This window comes from Larimichthys crocea, chromosome VIII, assembly GCF_000972845.2.
Source record: "Larimichthys crocea isolate SSNF chromosome VIII, L_crocea_2.0, whole genome shotgun sequence".
Taxonomy (NCBI): Eukaryota; Metazoa; Chordata; class Actinopteri; family Sciaenidae; genus Larimichthys; species Larimichthys crocea.
In genome coordinates this window covers 504,214-528,968 of record NC_040018.1, presented here as the reverse complement: position 1 = coordinate 528,968, position 24,755 = coordinate 504,214, and the positions used below count along the sequence as shown (strand labels likewise).

At 39.9% G+C, this 24,755-nt stretch overlaps 4 protein-coding genes, 1 long non-coding RNA gene and 2 other non-coding genes across 8 annotated transcripts in view; 4 read left to right on the top strand and 3 right to left on the bottom strand.

Moving 5' to 3' along the window:
* The window catches only part of LOC104918269 (protein TANC1), a 35,179-nt gene extending 31,414 nt beyond the window's left edge, over nt 1-3,765 (bottom strand). The window contains exons 1-3 of the mRNA XM_019262355.2: nt 3,624-3,765; nt 3,299-3,413; nt 1,597-1,794 (exon numbers count right to left, since the gene is read on the bottom strand). Of these exons, the coding sequence (XP_019117900.2) occupies nt 1,597-1,794; nt 3,299-3,374 (274 nt within the window). The 5' untranslated portion in view covers nt 3,375-3,413; nt 3,624-3,765. The remainder of the gene's footprint in view (nt 1-1,596; nt 1,795-3,298; nt 3,414-3,623) is intronic.
* An 806-nt stretch (nt 3,766-4,571) lies between these two features.
* LOC104918260 (uncharacterized) lies at nt 4,572-6,837 on the top strand. The gene is made up of 4 exons (XR_002042136.2): nt 4,572-4,704; nt 5,478-5,694; nt 6,026-6,117; nt 6,579-6,837. It is a non-coding gene; the product is annotated as an uncharacterized LOC104918260 (long non-coding RNA).
* On the top strand, nt 5,775-5,910 carry LOC113746413 (small nucleolar RNA SNORA31). The gene has a single exon (XR_003462842.1). It is a non-coding gene; the product is annotated as a small nucleolar RNA SNORA31 (small nucleolar RNA).
* On the top strand, nt 6,157-6,290 carry LOC113746412 (small nucleolar RNA SNORA31). Its single transcript, XR_003462841.1, has one exon. It is a non-coding gene; the product is annotated as a small nucleolar RNA SNORA31 (small nucleolar RNA).
* Nucleotides 6,838-7,107: 270 nt separating the features above from the next.
* gtf2f2a (general transcription factor IIF, polypeptide 2a) lies at nt 7,108-13,356 on the bottom strand. Of its 2 annotated transcripts, XM_010729958.3 has the most exons (9): nt 13,191-13,356; nt 11,877-11,950; nt 11,549-11,573; nt 10,997-11,135; nt 9,794-9,853; nt 8,692-8,773; nt 8,406-8,505; nt 8,092-8,235; nt 7,108-7,951 (listed from the first exon to the last, which is right to left on the bottom strand). In XM_010729958.3, exons 1-9 carry the CDS (start codon nt 13,254-13,256, stop codon nt 7,829-7,831), a joined length of 813 nt encoding a protein of 270 aa, XP_010728260.1. In that variant the 5' UTR covers nt 13,257-13,356; the 3' UTR covers nt 7,108-7,828. The 2 variants fall into 2 exon arrangements, with proteins under 2 accessions (XP_010728260.1, XP_010728261.1); XM_010729959.3 differs by lacking the exon at nt 9,794-9,853 and having other exon boundaries at nt 13,191-13,355.
* A 1,135-nt stretch (nt 13,357-14,491) lies between these two features.
* Nucleotides 14,492-17,059, bottom strand: gpalpp1 (GPALPP motifs containing 1). The gene is made up of 7 exons (XM_019262323.2): nt 16,836-17,059; nt 16,610-16,727; nt 16,409-16,531; nt 16,080-16,338; nt 15,799-15,963; nt 15,598-15,699; nt 14,492-15,477 (listed from the first exon to the last, which is right to left on the bottom strand). Exons 1-7 carry the CDS (start codon nt 16,921-16,923, stop codon nt 15,259-15,261), a joined length of 1,074 nt encoding a protein of 357 aa, XP_019117868.2. The 5' UTR covers nt 16,924-17,059; the 3' UTR covers nt 14,492-15,258.
* Nucleotides 17,060-17,887: 828 nt separating this feature from the next.
* On the top strand, nt 17,888-24,755 carry ercc3 (excision repair cross-complementation group 3). Its single transcript, XM_010729960.3, has 15 exons — nt 17,888-18,067; nt 18,399-18,598; nt 18,674-18,910; nt 19,000-19,049; nt 19,501-19,636; nt 20,336-20,506; nt 20,875-21,079; nt 21,234-21,548; nt 21,656-21,840; nt 22,022-22,224; nt 22,328-22,424; nt 22,794-22,911; nt 23,025-23,143; nt 23,425-23,574; nt 23,668-24,755. The coding sequence occupies exons 1-15, from the start codon at nt 18,040-18,042 to the stop codon at nt 23,803-23,805; spliced, it is 2,352 nt and encodes a 783-aa protein (XP_010728262.2). The 5' UTR covers nt 17,888-18,039; the 3' UTR covers nt 23,806-24,755.

The window sequence follows — 24,755 nt, the reverse complement described above, 5'->3', positions numbered from 1 at the left end:
GGAGTTTGTTTTCTTTTCATTTTCGACAATTAAGAGAGTTTACATGATTAAAACTGTCACAGAACATTGAGTAGTATTGTTTTCACTAATATTTCCTTCAGTTTGCACATGCTGTATTTTTATTGCACCGTGTACCCATCTTAACATGTAATGTGCGTCTTAAATGACATAAATGTGTTAGTTTGATAAAATAATGCAATATTCAAGAAGCAGTGCTAGAGAACATGTAGATGTAGATGGAGCTATTAAATGAAGTTAGAAAACAGATATTATTAAAGGCCCCCTCCACTCAAAATGGAGTTATTTATATTATATTTAACGTTAACTGTGCAGTTTGAGCCTAGAAGCCTGTTTTTTTTTTCTTTTTTTTCACATGTCTGCTAAAGAAGAACGTTTCTTTGTGCACTCCTTAAATCTGACTTTAACACGTTAACAAACATCACAACTAGTCTGGAGACATATCATGGTCCACTATGCGACTTACACAAGTGAGATGAAGAAATTGGAAACCTCTAGTGCAGATACACTGAGAATGTTTTTTTTTTTTTTTTAATGAAACAGAGGACATCTTGTGTCCAGCAGTTACACCTTTTAAAAGACCAGTGGGTAGGATTTAGTGTCATCTAGCGGGGTAGTTGCTGACCCTGTAGCCTATCTCCCTCCTTGCCAGCATGAAGGAAAAACTACAGTAACTGCGAAATATGCAAAAAACAAAACAAAAAAAAAACAAAAACAAAAAACAAACAAACACAAAAAGCCTAGAGCCAGTATTTAGTTTGTCCACTCTAGGCTACTATAGAAATATGGTGGGAGAGGACCAGTGACAAAAACATTCTTTTTTTCAGGTGATTGCACACTAATGAAAATATAGTTACACATATTATATTTTCTTTTTTCCATATACTGTAAGTACATACTGTAATAGAGCTCCATAAATCTTACACACTGGAACTTTGAATGAATAATATTTGCATATTCATAGATGTATTTAATGAGGGGAAAGGATTAGATGGAATTTTAAACTAGGTAATTAATTTTTGTAATGCCTTTTTCTTTGGCAGTTTATTTAACAGTTGACTGCAGAGCACATGATGAAACATGAGCACGGTACAAGCGTCATGGCACAGTCGCACGGCTACATCTACTACCTACAGTACATGTGATGGATGCAACAACATGTTTTGAGAAACCTGACACTACAATGTCAGCACTGAATTTACAAAGATGGTGTAAAAACTAGTAAGTGGACACTGAGTTGAGATTTTTATTATTTAGTATTTTTATCAGTCGTCTTTGATCATGACTATGGATTCAATATGGACCCACCTAATTGGGCTTCCTTGCCTTAAGTTATCTTGTTCAATCATTTACTCTGACAATCTGTCACATGGTTTTGGGCCCTGGGGGCACAGTCTGTATGCTTTTGTATTTTCTGTCACATGTATAGAACAGCTGAACGCACAGAAGCTCTCTGCTAATCAAGGCAAACCCATGAAAGCATTTCCCAGCTATTCCCTGATGCACAGCTTCACGTCATTCTCAGTTGCTCATAATGAGACCATGCTTTGTTTTCATTACTTTTTCAATTTAACCCACCTGTGATGCATGACTGGGAGGGAGCTATGTTGGCCTGGCGTGGAAGGAGAGGGGAGGACGGCAAAGAAATGGACACACCCTTGGTCAGTCTCTTCAGCTTTACTGGGCTTTCAGTGTAGCCGCTGTCATGATCCTGGAAGTGTGCGGCACGCCCACCGCTACGCCTCTGCAAGGTGCTGTGAGTGTACACCTCACCACCTGCGTGCAAAAGATGGGAGTGTGTGGAGAAAAGAGAGAGAAGGGAGAAGCAATGTAGGCTTCTGCAGAGATAAAAAGGCAGAGTTGATGCAACAAATCTGTGGCTGTACAGCAGATCGAACTGGGAGACATATTTTATACATATTTTATACCAAATATGTATTTGGTATAAAATACATGAGACATATTTTATACAAAATATGTCTCACACAAGGCTGCGTCAGAGCGAACATATCTTGTCTTGGAGGCATATTGCTGAATGAGGTAATGGAAAGTTGGCAATGCCAGAACATCTATTTAAAGGAATGGGATCACACTCAATAAAGAGGCTGGACATTATATTTTGATTTAATATCTGAATAATTTTCATGTCCACTCCTAATGCAGCCATTAAGCCTCATCTTGTGTCTTCAAACAAACATTATAAATGAGCTCTCACAAAGCCAGGTGATTACAGAGACCTTATTGCCACTTAAACTGGTTACGCCAGATTGCAGGATTTTTTTTCCTGTGGTATAATTCAGTCATTGACTTCCACCGACCTTAAATTAGTCTGTTTTTGCTGTTATCGCCATGAGCAAAACAAGGACTCAGAGCTCATCCAGTTACACATTACAAATTCACATGATATGCCGTTGAATAATTTCAAAAAACAAAAAACCTCATTGCTTTGAAACCTTTCATGAGAAGCTCTTCAGGAGACGTGATATCTCTCTCTGCAAATGATCAGAGCCATCCCGATGTACTATAAACATACTATATCACTTTAATGAGACTGACACAGTTCTCTATCTTCTTCTCTGTTCCTGCTACCCAGAGCAGCAAATTATGAAATATTAATGGGCAACATGGTTGCTCTAATACTGAGCTCTACTTATGTTCATCGTATCTCCACTGTGCAGTCTTGTAATCTCCTCTTTACTGCAGCAAGGTGGCAAGTTCAGCCTGTGAAAAATACGAGTTCTTTGCTTGTTTTTCAACAGAAAAATGTTCCAGTTTTCTCAGCATACCTTTGAATTCACATTTCACTGACAATACTGCATAAACACGTTCATAATAAGTGCGCAGATTCCTCTCATTCAGTTGTAGCCTACTCAGAAATTCTTGTGAATTTCAGTATGTTTTTAGTAGGTCAGGATGTTTGCCTAACCCACTCTAACTTCTTCCTGACACACTTTAAATACAAGCAGCGGGACATTGTGTGAAGGACAGCACACACACTGATAAATTAGGCTAATTGAAATGGATCTACTTAAATCACCCAAGAGAAGAGAACCTGAATATTGCCATCAAATAATGCAAGAGCTAGTTTGTATAACATATGACGTAGGATATACATAGTTGTGATCAGGGACCTAAAAAAAAAGAATATTCCATATGATAAAAACTTTGATAAAATGTCATTTAGACAGGACAAACCCAGAGGTGCAATACTGCCTTATTACTGAGCTGACAAGCCACAGTTTTGTTACACAGGTACAGTTTCAGTAATTTTCTTCCTTACCTGGATGCCTCTGGCTGTTTTTGTCTCCTCTTTTGCCTCCTCCTTCTCTCTTGTTTCCAAACACTGCTCTGAACATAGCTGGGCTGTTGCTTCACTATCTACCGCCTGTGGAAGACTAAGCAAAAGGTTCATTTGAATTAGGAACACATTATTTCATGCACCATTATCCCCACTGTTTATTCTCAGTTCAACTACTGGAGAACCAGAATTCATTTGGTGTTTTTTTCAGACAGTGATAACTATTAATTGAACTGTTTTACTATAACTATTAAGCACATGAAGGTAAACACACACATATAAACACATAAATGAAGCTTCAAGTTACCCGTCCTTAAGTCTTCTTTGATGCCGGCATGTCTTCACATAAATCCACAGGAAGCTACTGAAAGACCATTTAAACTGGTGGAGTCCAATTAAGGAGTGCTGCAGCTCCTCAGTCAACTCTCACAGTGCTGGAAGAAGAGTCATCGTGCGAAGAGCGTCGTGCACATGCGTGTTTGCCTTATGTTCCACATTTGATGAGCCCTTAATGATTTAATGTTTGACACGTTTTGTTCCTTAAACCTTGGTCTTATTTATACTGAGATCACAAAACCACTCTGCTACTGCTATAATAACATCAGCACGCCCGCTGCTAATGATATATAATAATAATAATAATAATAATAATAATAATAATAATAATAATTGTAAACTTCCTAATAACCTATACTAATCATAATGATCAAATACAAATCTAAGCATGCTGTATATAGACATCTATGCATCTACTGTACATAGCCACCAACTTCATGTATATAATGTTACATTAATCACTCAGTTTTTATTTGGCGTGTACGTTTTTGTCTTCACAATTTACAGAAAACATTTGATTTGTATGAAGACACTGTATTTCTACGTTTTTTAAATATATATAAATTCATATAGGTATCTATAATAATTACATAATAATAATGTAGTATTGTCGGAACTGTGGATCTGGAGTTAAATTCCTTGTATGTGTACACATACTTAAACTGGATTAACAGATGATTCTTATTTCTTAGATTAACAATGTTAGACCAAATAAACTACATACTATCTGAATCTATGAATGTTGAATCCAAGATATTAATATTGGTTTACATGGAGAATGAGCTATGAGGGAGGTAATCGGAGTGACCATTAGTCCAGCGCACTTTAAACATTACAGTAAACATTTCACCACCAGAGGGCGACAAAGAAATTTCCCGCTTTGTCCTCAAGAGGGCGGGAACGAGTCGCAGCCGGTAACGTATTTAATCTGGAGGCCGGCGTCTTCTCGGTCCTTTTCACCCAAGACTGTGCTGTGAGCAGAAAGACGTCTCCGATACATAAGATGCAAAACAACCCGAGTGCTTCAGTCATCTTCACCGCCATGCTCTGTTGTAAGTATACCACTATATCACGCCACGGTAACAAAGTAACCATGAGCGGCGCGTTTAGATCTCTTAGTGTTGAATCTCAATCTGTGAACACGTGTCACGTTAAATTACCTGCTACCATTTTGTGTCAACGTATGGATCAGTTTCATATGGCCGCCTAACTTTCCCTGTGTAACAGTTAAGTTACCGAAATAGATATATTTATATATACATGTACATAAAGCCAAAATAATGTCCAGTACAGCATAGTTTTCATGAAAGGGAGAGGGGGGGGACACATTAACAGGGATACCAAATTTAGCAGAGCACCGGAAATGCTTAAGTGCTACCATATACTCGTGTAGCTGGTTAGCGTCAATGGTAACTTAAATGTTGTAGTTTGGCACCGACTTTAAACGTGTCAGTCACACAGAAGACGGAGAGACTACACTATTTAAAATGCTTATTTTTATTGGTATTATGTTCACTTGCACACTTGTTAATTTGGGCCTTGTAAATCCGAGATACACCAGCTGTTTTACATGAAGTCTGCATAAATAACCTGAACGTTCATATACAACTAAGTACTATGTTGTGTCAATGAATTAAACAACTGATTCACCAGCTCTATACTTGTAATGGGTTGGTTTATATGCTGTAATGTTAGAAATGCAGATCCAGGTCAAGAAAACTAACATTAAATTCAGTTCTATAAAGTGTAATAAATAACCTTATGTTATATGTATTTTATATTAAATAAATAAATAAACCCTACTTCTCCTGCACTTCTTCCCTAGCGGATCGTATGCCATGTGGCGGTCTGTACGAGCCAGATGGAGGATGATGGCTGTGTTAGAGCTTCTGCAGAAAGTCCCAGTGATAATGGTGCTGCTGATGCTGAAACACCGCAGCAGTCTGTCACTGCGCTATAATTAACCTCGAGGAAAATGGGTCTGGAGCAACGGGCTCTGACGAGAGGACAGATACCATCTGCATCAAGTCGTGTGTGAAAACGTATGTATAATATGTTTACTTTGTGGAGACATATGCTGAAGTCTGTTTTACTGATGAGGCCTTCTTAGCCTGGTCACAAGCTGCATCTTTGACAGCCTGGGCTCTCTGCTGTGGGATATCCTGGGTTTTACTAATTCAGATGCAATATTAAATGTCCCTGCGCTTTCTGCCTGCCTATTTTCCATGGCTGCTCGGATTGAATCAGGGAGGACAAATCAAATGATATTTGCTACAGTGCCCATGTATCATCTGAACTGCATATTGCATCACTTATCCGTGCATATTTCAAAGCCTGAATTTAAATGGGTTTTCTCCCTTTTCCAATCTCAAGGTTTAAAGCTTGGAGATGAACCTGGAGAGAAGCGACCGCAGCGGCTCTAATGACACCGTTGAGCAGCCTTTGTCAGAGTTAAAACTTTACTGGTGAGCACTTGTAGTATGTTATTTGGGTTGACTTTGAATTTGCATCCACTGATAGACCTGAAGCATGCATCTTTGGCTTCTGGGTTTGCATAGAGATGCTAAACTAAAGTTTTCCTCGCGCTTTCTGACTGCTGAATTCTATAGCAAGACAGATTGAATTGAGGAATACATGCAAGATTTCAAAAGTCCGAATTCTTTTTTTTTTTTTTTTTTTTTTTTTTTTTTTTTTTTTTTTTTCCGGCTATGGCTGTTTTCGCTTCACCAACTACATTTAAATTTTTGGTTGCATACAAGACTAAACTAACATTCCAGCCTGGAGCTGTCGTCCGTTTTTAATATTAAGCAAGCAGCTTATAGAAGCATTTTGCCTCGTTCTGATCTGGAGGCACAGCCACTCATTGCAGGACCATTTGTGACAATGTGTTGTATGTTTTGTTGATGGTTTTTCCATTTTCTTGCAGGTAATAAACAAGATGCTGCAAACACCCGATGGAGACCAGTGGAACATTTCTTTCCAGCCCTGATGCCAAACATACATACTTGTTTTTAAATGGTTTTTAGTTGTTACATCTGATCACTGTCAGTTTTGCATCTGTCAGCAACACAATACATTCCATACAAGTAACATGAAGCTGTATGCTGTACATGCTATGTGTCAAATTGATGCAATTGTATCATTAAATGAATAAACTTTTACTCCAAAAGAATTTTAAACTTGAACATGTTGCATAATGAAGTCATTACTGTGTGATTACAGGAAAGGACTCAGCCTTTTGTTCATGGGAAGCATTTCGTATTCACCTTGTAGACTGTGAGCTGCTGTAACAAGTCAAGTGAATTTCCCCATTGTAGGATCAAATAAAGTCTTTTAAATAAGATGATTCACTGCACAGGAGTGGTACAATAGCTGAGCCATTTAAACAGGAGCAATTAGGAAATTCCATCAGTAGTATGGGCTCGGATCCTGAAAGTTTTGACTTAAACACATGCTTTTTTTTTAACCAAACATTTATTGTGTAAAGACAATTAAAATTACAGTGAAGATGAGCAAATACAAAGACACCTGAAGCACAAATTTAGAAATGATTACAGCCATGCTGCTGGTTTTCAGAATTCTGTCAACACAAGTTGAGGCTGAAAGTCAAACTGGCAGAAACTGGTTTTTAAAAAAAGCTCCACAAAAAGTCTGATTATAAAATATCTAGAAAAAGAGTTCAGCCAGCACATGTTGACTTTAGTGGCAAGCGCTATTATCTTTTTCACATCCTTCCTCACCTTTTAGGTTTATCTAATAAAGGCCCTTGCCTCTGGATGTACTTGTCAAAACATTAAAAGATGTCAATGCTAAGAACCAGAGTGTTAATGTTCTGTGCCTCTGATGGATAGAACAAATAATTCAAATACAGGCAGGTTTGTCCTCAGAAACGTGTGCTGGAGCTGTCAGGAAGAGACGGTGCACACTTAAGCGTTAAAAACCTCAATTTGTTTCCTAATGCCGCTTCTTCTTGTCTCCTACAAAACAAGAAGATTCAACCTCTCCCTGTAAAACTCAACCCTTGCTTGACCTCATGAGCCAGTTTGTTTTGTGACCTGATGGAAGGAAATCAGGAGAGCTCCAAGGTCTAACCAAGGCCTGGTCTGGGAGGGATCACCTCATCAAATGAAAAGGTGGTATATATATCGGCGCTGAGAGAGGGGAGGGGGTCAGAAACTATTCGTCAGTCTTTTCCTCGCCTTGGTAATGTCGGTATTCTGGTTTGAGCTCCCATGTGTTCTTGTGCGTTCCCTTCACGTTGTAGATGCCGATATCGCGCAAGATTTCCTTCAAGTATGTCTGGGGAGAAGAAAAACATCAAATGTGAAAGCTGTACATGCAGAAAGCTGCATGTACTGAGAATAATAAGCTGCAGCAAATAGTATTGTTTGAAGTCAGAGTGTTAAAACCAAAGCCCTCATGTTGCCCTCTAGTCTTACCACAGGCTGTTTGGTGATATCCACCAGGTCTTTGATGTTGTAGTACTGATGTTTCTCAAAGGCAGAGAACAACATGTCCAACACTTGCTGTTTGTCCGCTCTTGCTCTCTTGCCCTCCTCCTTCTTTTTCCTCTCGTACTCGAGCTGCAGCAAAAAGTGAACAGACAAGAGTTCAGGTATCACACATGGGCCTACACATAACCAACAAACAATATGTTTAGCAGTGAGCACACACAATTTGTAGGAACTGGTTAAAAATGTGCAATAATATCTCCACAAGCTTTTACACTTCTGGTCTGGGATTTGTTTCTTACGTTGTAAGAATGGTTGGCCACAGGTTTGTAGTTGTTGGTGACAGGACTTTGCAACTGTTGTGACAGCCTGACTGGCTTGGAGGACTCTTCGATTTGTAACCTGTTAGATGACAAGACATGACATATACTGTGTACTGACCTGAAAGAGAAACAACTTAGCCTAGCAAATAATATTACGTGGTTTTGTGATTGTAGCATCTTTAAACTTTAACTTCAAATCTCAAGTATTAAAATTTCTTAAAATCTTAACTGACTAAAGTATGTGCATTATTTTGAAAATACTCACCTCTTCAGCTTCATATAGCTTTCACTAACAGCAGGTCTGCACTCTGCTCTCTGCACTACCACTCCCTCCAAGGCAATTTTATCTGAAAAAGAGGAGGGTTGATTAAAAAAAGAAATGCATTTTAGCACTTTTACTTCATAAGGAAGGACGGATGAGCGATCACGTGTGTGTGTGTGTAAAAGAGATGGGACGATACAAGACATGGAGCGTGAATGACTGGGTGAAGGGTGAAGAGAAAAAAATATAATTACACTCAAGTATTCTTTTTTACTAGTCACATGAATCTTGTTCAGACCAGGTCAGTTTTTTTTATAAACTCTCAAAAATCATACACACACTTTTTCCAGGGCTTCTTCCAAACCAGCCACACTGGCTGGTTACAGGCTTCAGAATGAAGGCCACACTGTACCTTCAAAGCTATCTTACATAGGTCGTACTCACCATGGCTCGCTTTCATTAAATGTACAATGTTTGAGCCAGCTAAACAATATTTAAAAGAATTTCTGTAGTATTTTTAATACTACTTCATATGAAGCTATTGTGCATATATAGCTTTATTAATTTCACCAGTCCAAAAGATGTGTGAATGAATGAGTAATTGTGTTTAAATACATCAAGCAGGTATCAATCAGCAGTCAATAAATCACATCCCCAATTCATTAGCGACACAGCATTGAAAGTGCCGCTTGATCTCTTATTAACATGTAGATATGAAGGAAGCTTGCTCTCAATAGATCTAAACTAACATTTATGAAGGTCAGATATTAATTATCTTCGCCAACACAATGTCACAACCATCAACACAAGCAGGTCGCATTCTCCTCTCAACCACAGACTTCCATCTTCGAGCCAAGACGGTGCAAACTGAGTGCAGAAGCTCCATGAATTGTGCTTACAAACAAAAAAAGACACTCATGTGCAGCGCTGCATGAGGACAATGTGTCTAAAGTTTTGATACCAATACATGCATCTTCCAAAGCATGTATTTGGGGTAGTATTGTGATACTACGAACAGCATTTATTTACAAAAATATCAGACACTTAAGTGTGTCCGATTCTTAGTGGTGCAACTTTGTCACTCGCTGTGAAACGAAAGACTCACCTGGACCTGCCCCCGCCCCAGAACCTGAGCTGCTGCCATCAGATCTCTCTTCTGACTGGCCTACAGGAAGGGAGGGAGGGATGGTAAACATGAAAATACAGGGGATGGAAGACGGAGGGAGGAGGGCATCGAACAATAAAAACCACACCCAGGGTTTAGTCACACGACGAAAAAAAAAAAGCTTCTCGGCGTAAATCGTGACGAACACGACCATGTGTGAGCAAAGCAAGCATGCCCTTAGCACAGATACCCTGCCCCAACACAAATACACACCCAGGCTGCACAAATACTGGAATTATTTGATACTGAACACATTTAAAGTCTCTCTCTCTCTCTTCTATTTACTAAATTTTGTGATGGTCTAATGTGTCCAACTTTAGCAGCTGCCTTCTTGGCCAGGTCTCATTGAAAAATTAAGTTCCATACCATGTCATACTTAAGTACCTATGGTAAAATAAAACCATTTTAACTGTGCAGCCCTAAAACACACACACACACACACACACACACACACACACACACACACACACCAAATTAAGCACATTAGCACAAGCTCACCAGCACCCATAGCAACAAAACACCCACATTACATTCAGAGGGCAGACAAGGCTGTGAAAATAAAACCAAACCAAAAGAAACACATGCACAAATCAACTCCAAATTCAGCAATGATTTGTGTTGATGTTGATCTACTCTATGTTAAATGAATTCCAAATGGGGCCAGTGTGCCTGATGAGATACCCAATCTGCTGAGGTGACTGACTGAAAAGATCAAACCACAAAACAAATGGCTGACAGAGGAAGATCACACACTGAAACTCAAATTCCCATAGAGACAGAAACACAGGTCTTCTGTTTTCCATTGAGTGCTTACTTATCCACTGTGTATCCACCGTACATTTCTTGTACGTACTCTGTTAGGGACTGTGGACAGCCTCAGACTCTGAGAGTTCACAGCACACAGAGACAAGCAGGGCAGGCAATAGAAACACTGTGCATGAAGACAGCAAGCTGTACGAAGAGCAGCGAGGTGGGCGGCTCCACCACCTGATCACACAGAACTTACCTCTGGGCTTTAGCACAAACAGATATTTCACATCACAGAAAGCTCATAACACAACGTCGTAGATTGTTATGAGCGCCTCATCTTGCTGCAGAGGCGTTCAAAGCGGAAAAACCTGGCTGACGAAAACAGAAACTCACCTGATGAAGTCTCGGTGAAGACCGCCAACGTCTGACCTCCGACTGACTGCATGGTGAACGGGTGCTCGCGAGGCGCAGACACCGTCTTATTTTCCATACCCTCAATCACAGTCAGCTCTTCGTTCAAAGTGAAAGACACCTTTAAAGAGCAGCACACATTTATCATCTTTACACCCCATTTCCTGATTTGTGTGTTTAGTACAGCAATATAACAGGAACATAAAATCATTTGTTGTACCACAGCATGAAACATGATGAAACAAAGAGTTTCCCCAACTCTGATTACAGTGTATCACGTGTGCTACATCAGCACAACGGTGCCATCTCCTACATATAACGGCAAAGCATCTTTTACCAAACCCATAACGATCAGATCATGTTGCAGTTCTCACTAAAGCTGTCCACCCATGAGCTTGACTGAAAGTGGAGAGCGATGAGCAAAAAGGAGAGAGAAGTCACAACATCCTAACAAAGTGAGAACAACTTCAACCCCCAAAATCTGTGTATGAACATGCAGATGCTGATCACCAAGACGCACTGTGTATCTCTTACCTCTGCTTTCCCTTGGTTTCCTTTCCTTGGAGATAACAAATGAGCAAAATTGAATTAATTGATTGAAGAATGACACCTCAACAATAAAACATCTTAAAGACAAACAGCCACCAGCATGACTTATAAAGTTTCTTTAGCTTGATTTTTTCTATACATTCTCTTATCAACCTATCCCAAGTGTGGACTCATTAACTACCGACTTCACCACAATAAATCTGTCTCTCTCTTCTTCACAGTCACCACGCTTTGTGTGCACGGACCTCACAACTTGGTTTTAAACATAGATACACACATAAATAAATAAACTTTGATCACATGTCTCACATACTTGCATATTCGGAGTTTCCCGACCTCCCCTCTGCCAGTCGCTTTTGCCCATTGCTGGGAGAGATATTTTGGCACCTGAAGGAAGAAAACATTGATATAAATGTAGAAGCTGTACATGTCACCATGTCTCACAATTTAAGTCTGCACTTAAAACACCCACCTGTTTAAATTAGCCTTATCCATCTGATTCAATTGCATTGTCCTATTATAACCTGTTAATGGTTATTTTAACCTGTTTTTATGTTGTATTCTTGTAATTTGACATACTTTTATGGTTATTTTAACCTGTTAATGGTTATTTTAACCTGTTTTTATGTTGTATTCTTGTAATTTGATATACTTTTATGGTTATTTTAACCTGTTTATGGTATTTTAACCTGTTTTTATGTTGTATTCTTGTAATTTGACATACTTTTATGGTTATTTTAACCTGTTAATGGTTATTTTAACCTGTTTTTATGTTGTATTCTTGTAATTTGATATACTTTCATGGTTATTTTAACCTGTTTATGGTATTTTAACCTGTTTCTATGTTGTATTCTTGTAATTTGACATACTTGTATGGTTATTTTAACCTGTTTATGGTTATTTTAACCTGTTTTTATGTTGTATTCTTGTAATTTGATATACTTTTAGGGTTATTTTAACCCGTTTATGGTTATTTTAACCTGTTTTTATGTTGTATTCTTGTAATTTGATATACTTTCATGGTTATTTTAACCAGTTTATGTTGTATTCTTGTAATATGATATACCTTAATGGTTATTTTTGTTTGTTTCTGTTATTTGCTGTCTACTCTCATTTATTGTACGGTGTCCTTGGGTGACAGAAAGGCGCCTATGAAATAAAATGTATCATTATGATTATGATTATTATTATTATATATCATCATTTATAACCTCCACTTTCTAAAGCTCAATAGAAACAAAGGGAATACCAACGTGCTGTTGAGAGGAAATATTTGGAGCCTGATTCATTCACATTACGGCAAATGTTAAAGTAACACGACGTTTAATAAAACATGCTGTGTTAAACAATGTTACTTTGGGTACTGGCTAACTATTGACAAACATGTTTCCCCAGCAGCTACCAAGCTATCGCGTCCACAGTTAGTTTACAGTCTCTAGGTAAACCCGACAGGACACGGTGTGTTGTTCATTAAACAGATGTTTAAAGAGTTTGACTCGTGAAGCGACGCTAGCTGTAACACACGGGCTCTTTCATTGATGCTAAGCTACATGACCGTGTGTTTAAATTAATAACTATCTTATATTAAAGAACTGTTATTAAAAAAATAAAAAGGACACACACGCACCTTTACAAGCCACACGCCCGTGTTCTGCTTGGCACCAGTTAAGTCCACTTCTCCTTTCTCTGACATGTTTTTAAAATTTAGCTTCTGCTAAGTTTATCAATTCAGTGCAACCGCCTCACGCATGCGTACAAAGGAATGCGAATGACTGTATGGCGGCCCTGGAGGTCCATATTCAAGATTCAAGAGATGTATCAAGTAAAACACATGGCCTAAAAAAACAAATACACAACACAATAGTAGTAAAATACATATTAAATATAGTTTGAAGTGCAGAGCAGTTAAAAGTGAACACCTGAGTTAAACGGCTGAAAAATAAGATGCCTCACAGTAACAGTTAAAATACCATTACAGTGCTTTAGAGTGTGATGAGTGTGATTGAGTGAGAGTTGTACAGTTCAACAGTCTGATGGCCTGTGGGTAAAAGGTGTTTGAAAGTCTTTTTGTCCTGGACTTCAGACTTGTAGTGCCTTCCTGGTGGCAGAAGTATGAACAGACCGTGTTGTAGGTGTGTATTGTCCTTTATGATGTTATTGGCCCTCCTGATGACCCTGCTGTTGTGATGCCCTGTGTGGCATCCTCTGAGTGTATCCCTTCCTCCTCCTCTTCTCTGGGTGTTGTCTATTTTCCATGACTTACTTTGGGTTATAGTATTTATGCCACTGCAGCCGGATACTCACTCTTCTTCTCTGATCTCTCCCTGGCTTTGCCCTGTTCTGGGCTCCTCTGTCGCCAGTCAGGTTTGGTTTGGTTTAGTTTGATACTTTAGGTTTTCCTTTACTTTTGTTTCACACTATCAACACATGCACACTCACACTTCTCACTCATGCACACCCTACACCACTGCTTCTACACACTCCATAACCTCCAATTTTTTATGATTGTTTAATTTGGTCTAATTTGATTTAATAAAGTATTGTTTAAACAACTGTACATGGTGTGAACTCCCTTTTTGCCATGACTCTCAGAGCATGGTCATGACAATGTCCTGCAGTGATGGGAAGGCTGCTCCAGAGATGAACTGTGCAATTTCTATCACTCACTGGAGAGCCTTCCTGTCCTGAGCAGTGCAGCTGCCATGCCACACTGTAACTGAGCTGCTGCTGACGCTCTCCACTGTTCATCTGTAGTAGTTGCTGAGGATTTTTGGTTGACATGCAAAATTTCCTCAGCCGCCTTAAGAAATACAGTGAAATACATATCTATGACATTTATTTTTTTTTTTTTTACTTTTGACTAATATAAGACCAGATAAAAAAATAACACATGCAAGTTTAAAAAAACAAAACAAAGTTTAATTAACTAAAAAAAGACAATTGCATTATTGGACACATGAAAACTACAAAGCTAAATGGAATGCATAACATACATAACAATCCATTTTAGAGCAATCTGTACAAAAGGTTTTTACCTAAAGTCAAATAAACCAGTCACACTTTTACAAAGGGTTACTAGCTGGGCTGAGCCCTGAAGGACAAAGCTTTTCTTGATCTGGATGGACAATTAGGTAAAAAAAACAGTTTTCACTCATATATATATCAAATATACAAACATCAAACAATGTTGTGGCTTAATTAAGTCTGCGTTTTCCTGAATGTCAGCATACCAGATCAAAATGACTTCCAGTGTGATATCAGTCGAACAGAATGAAAATCAACTTGACTACATTTAACAGGTGATTTTATACATATTCAGAAAAATAGTATGATTAACTGTAAATAAATGTAATAAAAATATTTGATTTATTTGAATATTTTGTTCTGTATCATCAATCCTAAATCGTGTTTCCTGTAAAAATATAAGCTCCACTGACTTTCTTTGAAACATTTGCTGTAGCATTGCGCTGACTCCTAACTCCCATGAACGGACATCTCTGCCATGTCTTTATAGTCTATGTAGTCCAACTGAGTTTACCTCATAAACCAACATCAAATTAAATTCTCACATTTCTGTAGCACATAGGTATTCATAGAAACACAGTCCACATTCTACAAACCCCGTAGGAAAACGTCACCAGCCGGACTCTACACGTCTGCACGTTCTAACACATTACTTACATTTTCACAATTCATTACAAGAACATTTTTTCCTTGCTGTGGGAGAACCGTGTGTTCAGTTCCTGAGATTTCTTCAGCAGCCGCTCCTTCTGCGCGTCGTCAAAGCGATTCACCTGCAGATCCTCATCCCGATCGAATGGCCTCCTCTCCGCTGGTTTGTCAGCCTTCTCCTTCGCTTTTTCCTTCATCGTCTTTGTGTGCAAACTCATCAGAGACTCGGCACGTTTAGACTCCTGATAGCAGGGAGTGGATAGAGAATTTTTTTTAGTCCTGAGTTTTAAAGTGAAGACTCATTTTGTTAATTATATACAGGTACATTTAGTGAAAAAGAATCATGAGGTAACACCACGTACATTGTATTTAGACACTTTCTTTGCCATTTCCACGTCCTTCCAGGAGAGTTGTGGGACATCATCTTTCTCTTTCTCACCCTTCTTCTTTCCCTCAAGGCGTTCCTATCGGACAGTGCAATACAGAAAAGTAATATACACACCATGTTTAATAAGAAAAAATTACAAAAATCAATATAAAGATACACATTTTTTATTAATTACCCTGGCCTTGCGTTCCCTGTCTGCTGGTGTATCTGTCCAAATGGAGCGATCCTTGTTCTCTGGGCCTGACTTCTTCTTGAAAGTTCGAGCCCCCAAACCAATGTGCTGCAGTTCTGGTGGGAGCTCTGTCATCCATGTTTCTCTGGTCACCACCTCGGGAGTGTCCTGTTTACACAGAAATACACACAAACAAAACTTTAAATGGCACAAAGAAGACTGAAGAGATTGTACAGTGTAGCATGTGCAGATTAAACTATGTGGGGAGGGGGATGAGGACTCACGTCTCCTGTCAGCTTCTCCTTCATCCTTTTTGCCCGGCGCTCAAAGTCCAGAGCCACAGAGTCTTGAACAGGCCCTTTGGACGGCATGGGTCCGATCACATCCTCGTCCTCGCTGCTGGAGGGTTCAGCCCTGTATCCTGGAGGAAGCGCAGGCCCTGGAAAATCCTCTCCATCTTCACCATCGTTATCATCATCATCATCGTTTTCGTATGCTGCTCTGCGAAACCCAGGAGGCAAAGCTGGTCCCAGCACAGGTGGCCTGGAGGAGAACACTATGAAGTTACAGCTGTCTTGACTTCTCATGATACACAGAGGAATTACAAGCTCACCTTTCAGGTGAACTTTGTTGTTTCATAAATCCTGGTGGCAGGGCTGGTCCAAAGAAACCATCATCATCATCATCATCATCATCATCATCGTCATCTTTTTCTTCTTCCTTTGTTCTCTCCTCTCTGTTCAGAAGACACTTGTTACAGCTCTTTGTGTTGAGACGCGTGTTTCTGTAACCTCTAGTCCATTAATGAACCTACCTGTCCGCAGGTGTGTGCCTTGTTTTCGCTCTTTTCACCGACACCTCCGGTTCACTCTCATCCGAAGAGCTCGACGGTTCTCCCCGTTTATAACCGGGAGGCAAAGCGGGACCAGAGACTGACAGAAACAACATTAACTACAATTAGAAAGCAACCTGACACTGATTACATCGACAGTACAGGTGGCTCTCAGTTTCTAGTAAAAGATCTGTTGTCTTATACTTACACCCTTTTTCATCATCAGAGTCTTCATCGCTCTTCCCCTGTCTAAACACCGGCGGCAAGGAAGGTCCGATCAGCCGATCAGACGACATGTTTCACATTAATAACTACCAATAATTTCTATTAAAATAAGAAAACAGCTGTCCAAAAAACCAGAGTAACCTTTCCTAACGAGTTTGACCCTTCATCCGGAAGTAAACAGTGAGGCTCGTGTCAAGCTAACTAAAGATAGTCGCGTGCTGCCATAGCTGCCGTACTGCCAGAATAAAAGCGCAAGATACGTTTTATTATTTATTATATATTATCCTAAGACCGCTGTTAGCTACTTTTTAGACATGATGCCATGTATATGTTTCTGGTGTACATTCATAAAATATTAATTTGCTAGTATGCTTGATTATTCTAGTCTTTTCTGAGTTTGGGCTCCATGACAAAAAAACAAAAAAAAAGACAAATTGGGCCCCCTCCTCTGTGCAGCTGTTGTCACCACATCTCTAGGACCTAACTATCCCATCAAAAGCTTTACATAACTCTAATTAAACTGTTTTGGGTCTTGTAGTTCAATACTAGTACTAGCACGATATTTACTGCTGGTGATTTGAACATGCATGCAAGTCTGCATATGCAGTGCAGTTCACTATTTGATGCAAGATTAAATTTTTATTTAACTTTTACTGCCCAAAACACGTAAAAACAAAGAGATAATTCATTTCATTATTATATTTGAAATATATATACTCAATGATGATGGTTTAATAATTTTATATTGGTGTTTACCTATTTTTTGGGGCCCTGTCAGTCGTGGGCCCTTGAAATTGTCCTAACTTTTCCCCCTATACGGCGAGCCCTGAATACCTCTATAGCTAACATTTCAGAGTATGTCTCAATGTTTGTAATGCTTTGTTTTTTGTCATGTTTGCACCATAAACCAACATAGTTACTTTCTCGTAAAAAAACAAAAACAAATAAATAAATAATAGAAGTACAGTTTTTCAACACACACACACATACGTTTCCTTTAGCCTGCTTTTATTTTGAAGGCCAAAGCCGGAAGTCGTTTCTAAGTTACGCTACTTTGACGTTGACGCCGGTGCTGCGTCTTCCTCGCAGTTAGTCCACACAGAGGGGACTTCATGAGGAAGTCAGGCAGATTATGAAGAAGTATCCAACACCTGTTGAAAGATATAACCTGGAAAAGATTTTATAAAATGGGTAAAAAGGACAGAGGAGACCGGGGTGAGTTACTAATGTTATGGTTTAACCCAGCTAGCTATCAGCTAACTCTGATGAAAGGAGGACTGGTCAGCTGAGACACAATGAGAGGGACAGTTAAAGGCTGTTTGCTCTTACTAAAATACATAACGTGTTCCTGTGTCCATACATTGTGCCTCTTGAAATGAAGAGATCATATATGAGAGGCATAACTGAAGTAATTGGGCATAAACTATGTGACAACATGCAATCTGTTGGTTTTAAAAAAACAATCCTTACTGTATATGTCATTGCCAGAAATGTGTTAAAGTCCTAAAGTAACGTAAATTATTGATATCTTTCTGTCCGGCTACAGACAAGAGGCCAAAAAAGCGTTCATACGAGGATGAAGATGATGAAGAAGAAGCGGGGGGCAGTGAGTCTCAGGAGGCCATACCTGCTGCGGCAGGGAAACAAGTGGATGAGTCCAGTACGAAGCTGGATGAGTATGGGGCCAAAGACTACCGTGCCCAGATGTTACTGAAGAATGATCACTCTTCACGCCCCCTCTGGGTGGTAAGACGTGTGTGCGTCGTTGATTTCCTCTTCTCTTTGTATGTCTTTCTCAACTTTTTGTCCTCCCCTCTCCAGGCCCCAGATGGACACATCTTTCTGGAAGCCTTCTCACCCGTGTATAAGTACGCCCAGGATTTCTTGGTGGCCATTGCAGAGCCGGTGTGCAGGCCTAATCATATCCATGAGTACAAGCTGACGGCCTATTCCCTGTATGCTGCCGTCAGCGTGGGGCTGCAGACTTCTGATATTGTGGAGTACCTGCAGAAACTCAGCAAGACATCTGTACCTGATGGAATCGTGCAGTTCATTAAGGTCTGAATGAGAGAGCATATGGAGGTTTGAGGGAAGGATATTCAGTGTTTTAATCACTGCGTTTAATCTCTCTTCTCTCTTTTTTCCAGCTCTGCACAGTGAGCTACGGCAAAGTCAAGCTGGTCCTGAAGCACAATAGGTAAAGTCAGTCTCTCTTTGCGTCATTAATCATCACTCCAACTATCTTCTTAAACCATGTTACTTATCTGTGTGCTGACAATTTATCCTTTTAACTATATTGTATTTTTATTTACTCTGTGTACTTTTCCTTTCAGAAAAGTGACCACAGTTTACAGCTTGTCCTATTAAAAGGTTTTGCGTGTAACTTTCATGGCTAAGATAAGCGTCAGATTCCTCATAACTGACTGAGAGATAACTTCTCCCTGGTCATGCCAGGTGCAGGACAGGATCTGCATAAACATACTGTCGTTGTCAGACTCACATTACCTCTGACTTTTCAGCTAAAAGGCTTTGTAACTGTTTCCTTTCAGTTGTATTCTTTGTAATAATGTTTTCATATATTACAATAGCATGCTCCTATTATCTTTTTCAACTCATTTTACTCTCACACTGTTGTTTTCTTATCATAGGTATTTTGTTGAGAGTGCCTTCCCTGATGTGATTCAGCGCCTTCTGCAGGACAACGTGATCCGTGAATGTCGACTCCGTACTGCAGACGGAGCAGACACTGAGCTTATTACTGAAGTCATCCACAGCAAGTCAGCGGTATGTTACTCACACACAAACATATAAAATCATTAATTGTTTGAATTTTAATAATTAATAAATAACTTACATTTTGAAGTTTGTGTTAATCATCCATGTCGGGTAAAGAGGCTTTCATCGTTGCCGTATCATATTATCATGTGTTAAGTTACTCCTAACATCTGCTTTGGATGAAAGGCATTGTTGGCATGAAGCCTGAACATTAAGATGTATTACATTTACACTATTACTCTTCAGGCAATACCCAATATTACACTAGTCACACCCAAGTGTGGTGTAGCTTTGCAGACAGACAGACAGACTGACTTTCTCTATCTATCTATCTATCTATCTATCTATCTATCCATCCATCCATCCATCCATCCATCCATCCATCCATCCCTGAGAAATTGCACTAGTGGCACAGGTTGTTGCTGCTCTACAGGCACAGGTTACGGACTGATCACACAACTATGTGTGACTAATCCTATATAACAGTGGGATGATGCACATATTTTAATGATTTAATATTGATGACATGAGGAAGAATGTCTTGTGACACAGGGACTGAGCAGTCATACCACATCCATAAGTCAGTTATGCTGCCAGCCAACTGAAAAGCAATCACAGAAGCCACATTTTAGAATTTTACCCCGAAGAGTCCCAACAGGATTGTAACCGTTCATACACTAACAAATGTCTATTTGTGTTTCCTGACAGATCTCCAAGTCTGTTCAGGAAAAAGGGGGTACTTCCACCTCACAGCAGCCCAGTGATGGTCAAACGTCAACCCAGCAGGTCCCCGAAGACATCTTCAGCTATTATGAGCAGATGGATAAAGAAGAAGAGGAGGAGGAAGAGACTCAGACTGTGTCCTTTGAGATTCGCCAGGTAATTCGCCACAATTAATAACTCTTAACCGGAGACTGTTTTGCCTGATAAATGACTTAAATGATTGATGAAATGGTAAGCAGTTAATTAGCTGTCGATTGACTAATTAATCAATTGACTAATAGTTTCAGCACCATTCTTGTTGAGCGCTAATGCAGTTGTGAGAGGGGACAAATAAGCTTTGATCCTGGCACTTAACTCACAATTGTATTACCACGAGATGATACTGTGAGTGTGATGATCACTAGGATGGAATACCCATTTCAAGCAAACGTCAATACTCTTCATGCTGAATTGATTTACCAGTAATATGCGTATAAATAATTGTTCAAATCAGCTGCTTTTGTCCATGAATGTCCATTGTGTAGGAGATGATTGAAGAGCTGCAGAAGCGCTGTATTCAGCTGGAGTACCCCCTGCTGGCAGAGTACGACTTTCGCAATGATACAGTCAACCCGGACATCAACATAGACCTGAAGCCCACTGCTGTGCTGCGGCCATACCAGGAAAAAAGCTTGCGCAAGATGTTTGGGAACGGACGTGCTCGTTCTGGGGTCATCGTGCTGCCCTGCGGTGAGACAGCTGGTTTGAAACATTGAGTGACAGAGTAAAAATAGAATCTTGAAATGGGATATATACCTGTTTAGTACATTTTTCTTTTATCTTTACAGCATGTCCTCAACCCACAATCTTTTTGAAGCAGTTTATCTCCCTCTTTGCTTTCCAGGAGCGGGTAAATCTCTGGTGGGCGTGACAGCAGCGTGCACGGTGCGTAAACGCTGCCTGATCCTGGGTAACTCCTCGGTGTCAGTGGAGCAATGGAAGGCTCAGTTCAAGATGTGGTCCACTATCGATGACTCTCAGATCTGCCGCTTCACCTCTGATGCCAAGGACAAGCCCATCGGCTGCTCAGTGGCCATCAGCACCTACTCCATGCTGGGTCACACCACAAAGCGCTCCTGGGAGGCTGAGAGGGTCATGGAGTGGATGCGGAGTCAGGAGTGGGGACTCATTATCCTGGATGAGGTGCACACTATTCCAGGTGGGCCATTTTCCAGATGTAGCTCTAGCATTAAAATGTGATGTAGACATATATTTTGGACAAGTTAATCCACATGGTTACATAATTATTTTGTCTTTTCTCTGCAGCCAAGATGTTTCGGCGTGTTCTGACCATTGTACAGGCACACTGTAAACTGGGCCTCACTGCCACACTGGTCAGAGAAGATGACAAAATCGTGGATCTCAACTTCCTAATTGGACCAAAGCTTTTTGAGGCCAACTGGATGGAACTGCAGAACAACGGCTACATTGCAAAAGTCCAGTGTGCAGAGGTGTGTGCTATTGTGTCACTTAATAGATGTCGAACTGCCTTATGTCATTTAAGTCAGACGGTCAGAAAGCTTTGAACTAAAGTATGTTCTCATTATTGACATTACTCAGTGACATGTTGCATGCCAAGTGATTCCACATTGACAAAGCTATCTGAACAGTGTACCTGTGTCTGTGCTTCAGGTGTGGTGCCCAATGTCTCCTGAGTTTTACAGAGAGTACGTGGCCATCAAGACAAAGAAGCGCATCCTGCTTTACACAATGAACCCCAACAAGTTCCGCGCTTGCCAGTTTCTCATTCGCTTCCACGAGCGACGCAATGACAAGATCATTGTCTTTGCTGACAACGTGTTTGCCTTGAAGGAATACGCCATTCGTCTCAACAAGTAAATTATTTGGATTTCTTTTTTCAAAGACGGCAGCAATGTTTCGGTAAGTTGCATGTTCAAATAAGCATTTGTAATGTTGCTCTCTCACTTTCCTCTGAAGGCCTTACATCTACGGTCCAACCTCTCAGGGGGAACGGATGCAGATTTTACAGAACTTCAAACACAACCCCAAGATCAACACCATTTTCATCTCCAAGGTAAACCAATCAATCTGTATCTAAGAGGATATGTGTTTTTTAATATGAGCTGCGCTCATTCCGCTACCATGTGCCCACTTGTGGCCAGTGATAAAAGAAAAACTATCTGAGTCAGGTTACTTACTGTAATCTCTGCTGCTCATAGTCCAAATGCACAGTATGTTTATGCTTCAATTGACATTTTATTGTTTGATAAAAGTATAATTAAAGACTTGACTGAGTGTGCACTTTGTCAGGGATTCATATCTTTATTGAAAAAAAAAAAAGAAATAGAATAGAAACATGTTTGCCCTTTTCTTGCTGACACAGTGATACGGTGACATATATTTCATGTCTGGTAACTTGAACTACATCCTTTGTGCTAAACAGGTTGGAGACACCTCATTTGACTTGCCAGAAGCCAATGTTCTGATCCAGATCTCCTCCCATGGTGGATCCCGCAGACAGGAGGCCCAGAGGCTTGGCAGAGTCTTACGAGCCAAGAAAGGTCTGCGAACAAAGAACAAAGAACATTTGCTTATGTGTGACACATGCTGACATACCCTTCTTGCCTACATCTATCTGTTATACTGATGCGACCTGTCTGTTTTTTTTTTTTAGGAATGGTAGCAGAGGAGTACAATGCATACTTCTATTCACTGGTATCCCAGGACACCCAGGAGATGGCTTATTCCACCAAGAGGCAGAGGTTCCTGGTAGACCAGGGGTACAGCTTTAAGGTGTGTTCTCTCCTGTTGCATCTTCACATCTCCACACATTTTTACATTATTTGTGTCTCCTCACAGAATTGCTACCAAATTGTACATTTCTTTGTATGACCCATACTTATAGAGGTTTGCTCTCACAGTTAGGATGAAATGTGCATTTCGCTTAGCCAGTTTAATAGTACTAAAACTATTTGTGACAAATCCTTCAGAACAATTGGGGAAATGTTTATAAAATTTAAAAAAAAAAAAGTGTTTTGGTGCCTTGGTCCAAAGTTGTTCTTCTTCCTTCATAGGTGATCACAAAGATGGCCGGTATGGAGGAAGAGGACTTGATGTTCTCTTCCAGAGATGACCAGCAGCAGCTGCTTCAGAAGGTCCTGGCTGCTTCAGACTTGGATGCTGAGGAGGAAGTGGTAGCTGGGGAGCTAGGTGGACGACCACAGGTGAGGAATTTTGTTAAACTTGGACTCATATTTGCATTCTTACAGTTGTACTTTGTATATTAAAATATTCTCACATTTCTCTCTCCTCATCAGTTCTCAAGGCGAACAGGAACTATGAGCTCCATGTCCGGTGCAGATGACACCATCTACATGGAATATCAGAGTAGAGGCAGCAAAGCCTCCGCAGCAAACAAAGGCATTCATCCACTGTTCAAGCGCTTCAGAAAGTAGATGCACTGACTCAAACCGTGAACTCTGACTCCGCTGCTGCAGAGCAATACGATGGTGTTGGTGCACAATAACATTTAACAAGGATGAGGCTACCAGCAGCAGGTCCAGCTGTACTGAGGAACCTGAAACTGAATATTATATGAAGCTAATGATGATGTACTGTACAGTGCTTCCTCCTGGTCGCTGATGACGATAATGATGGCTGAGATGACCTGCACTTCTACAGGATACAGCGAATGACACCTTGCAGGACTCGACTGCTCTGTGTCATAAATTTGGATGTTTTTAAACTCCAGCTTCCTCAATAACCTACACACATGACATTTACAGATGAAAAGCCAACTCCTGCTAGGCCATTAAAGCCAATCATTAGTTATTCATAGTTAAGGAAATTCAAGCTAAAGCCACAAATGTCTGCATGTAGGATGAAAGAGGATGGGTACTAGAGTCTGATGGTTAGGTGATGTTAGCCAAAGGTCAGCACTCAGGCATTTAGCAGTTGGTGGGGAAAAATGTGTCTTATGTACTGTTGGTGGTTCCTTCACTGACAACTGAGGGGGGAAAAAACAAGAATGTGTATTCATATTTGTACATGTGACTATATTTAAGACTAAACCCACGTAATGAATGGACATTTATCTGTTCCTAAAGACCACATTGACACTGAAATTTTTTGTTCTGGAATTTCCTTCTTTAAAAGGTAAATATGTTTTCTAAAAGAAAGTTGATGTTTTTTTTTTTTTATCTCTGCATGTTTTCACCTGCAATGAGTGAAAATTGCTTTACATCAGTAACTACAGGAGGCAGAAATGAATCTTATTTTTACACATTACAATAAATAATGATTAAAATATGTTTGTAATGTAGAGCGATAAATAAAATGCACAAACAAAAGGAAAAAATTATAATTCGAAACATGGTTTCTACATTAAAACTATAGAAAAACACAA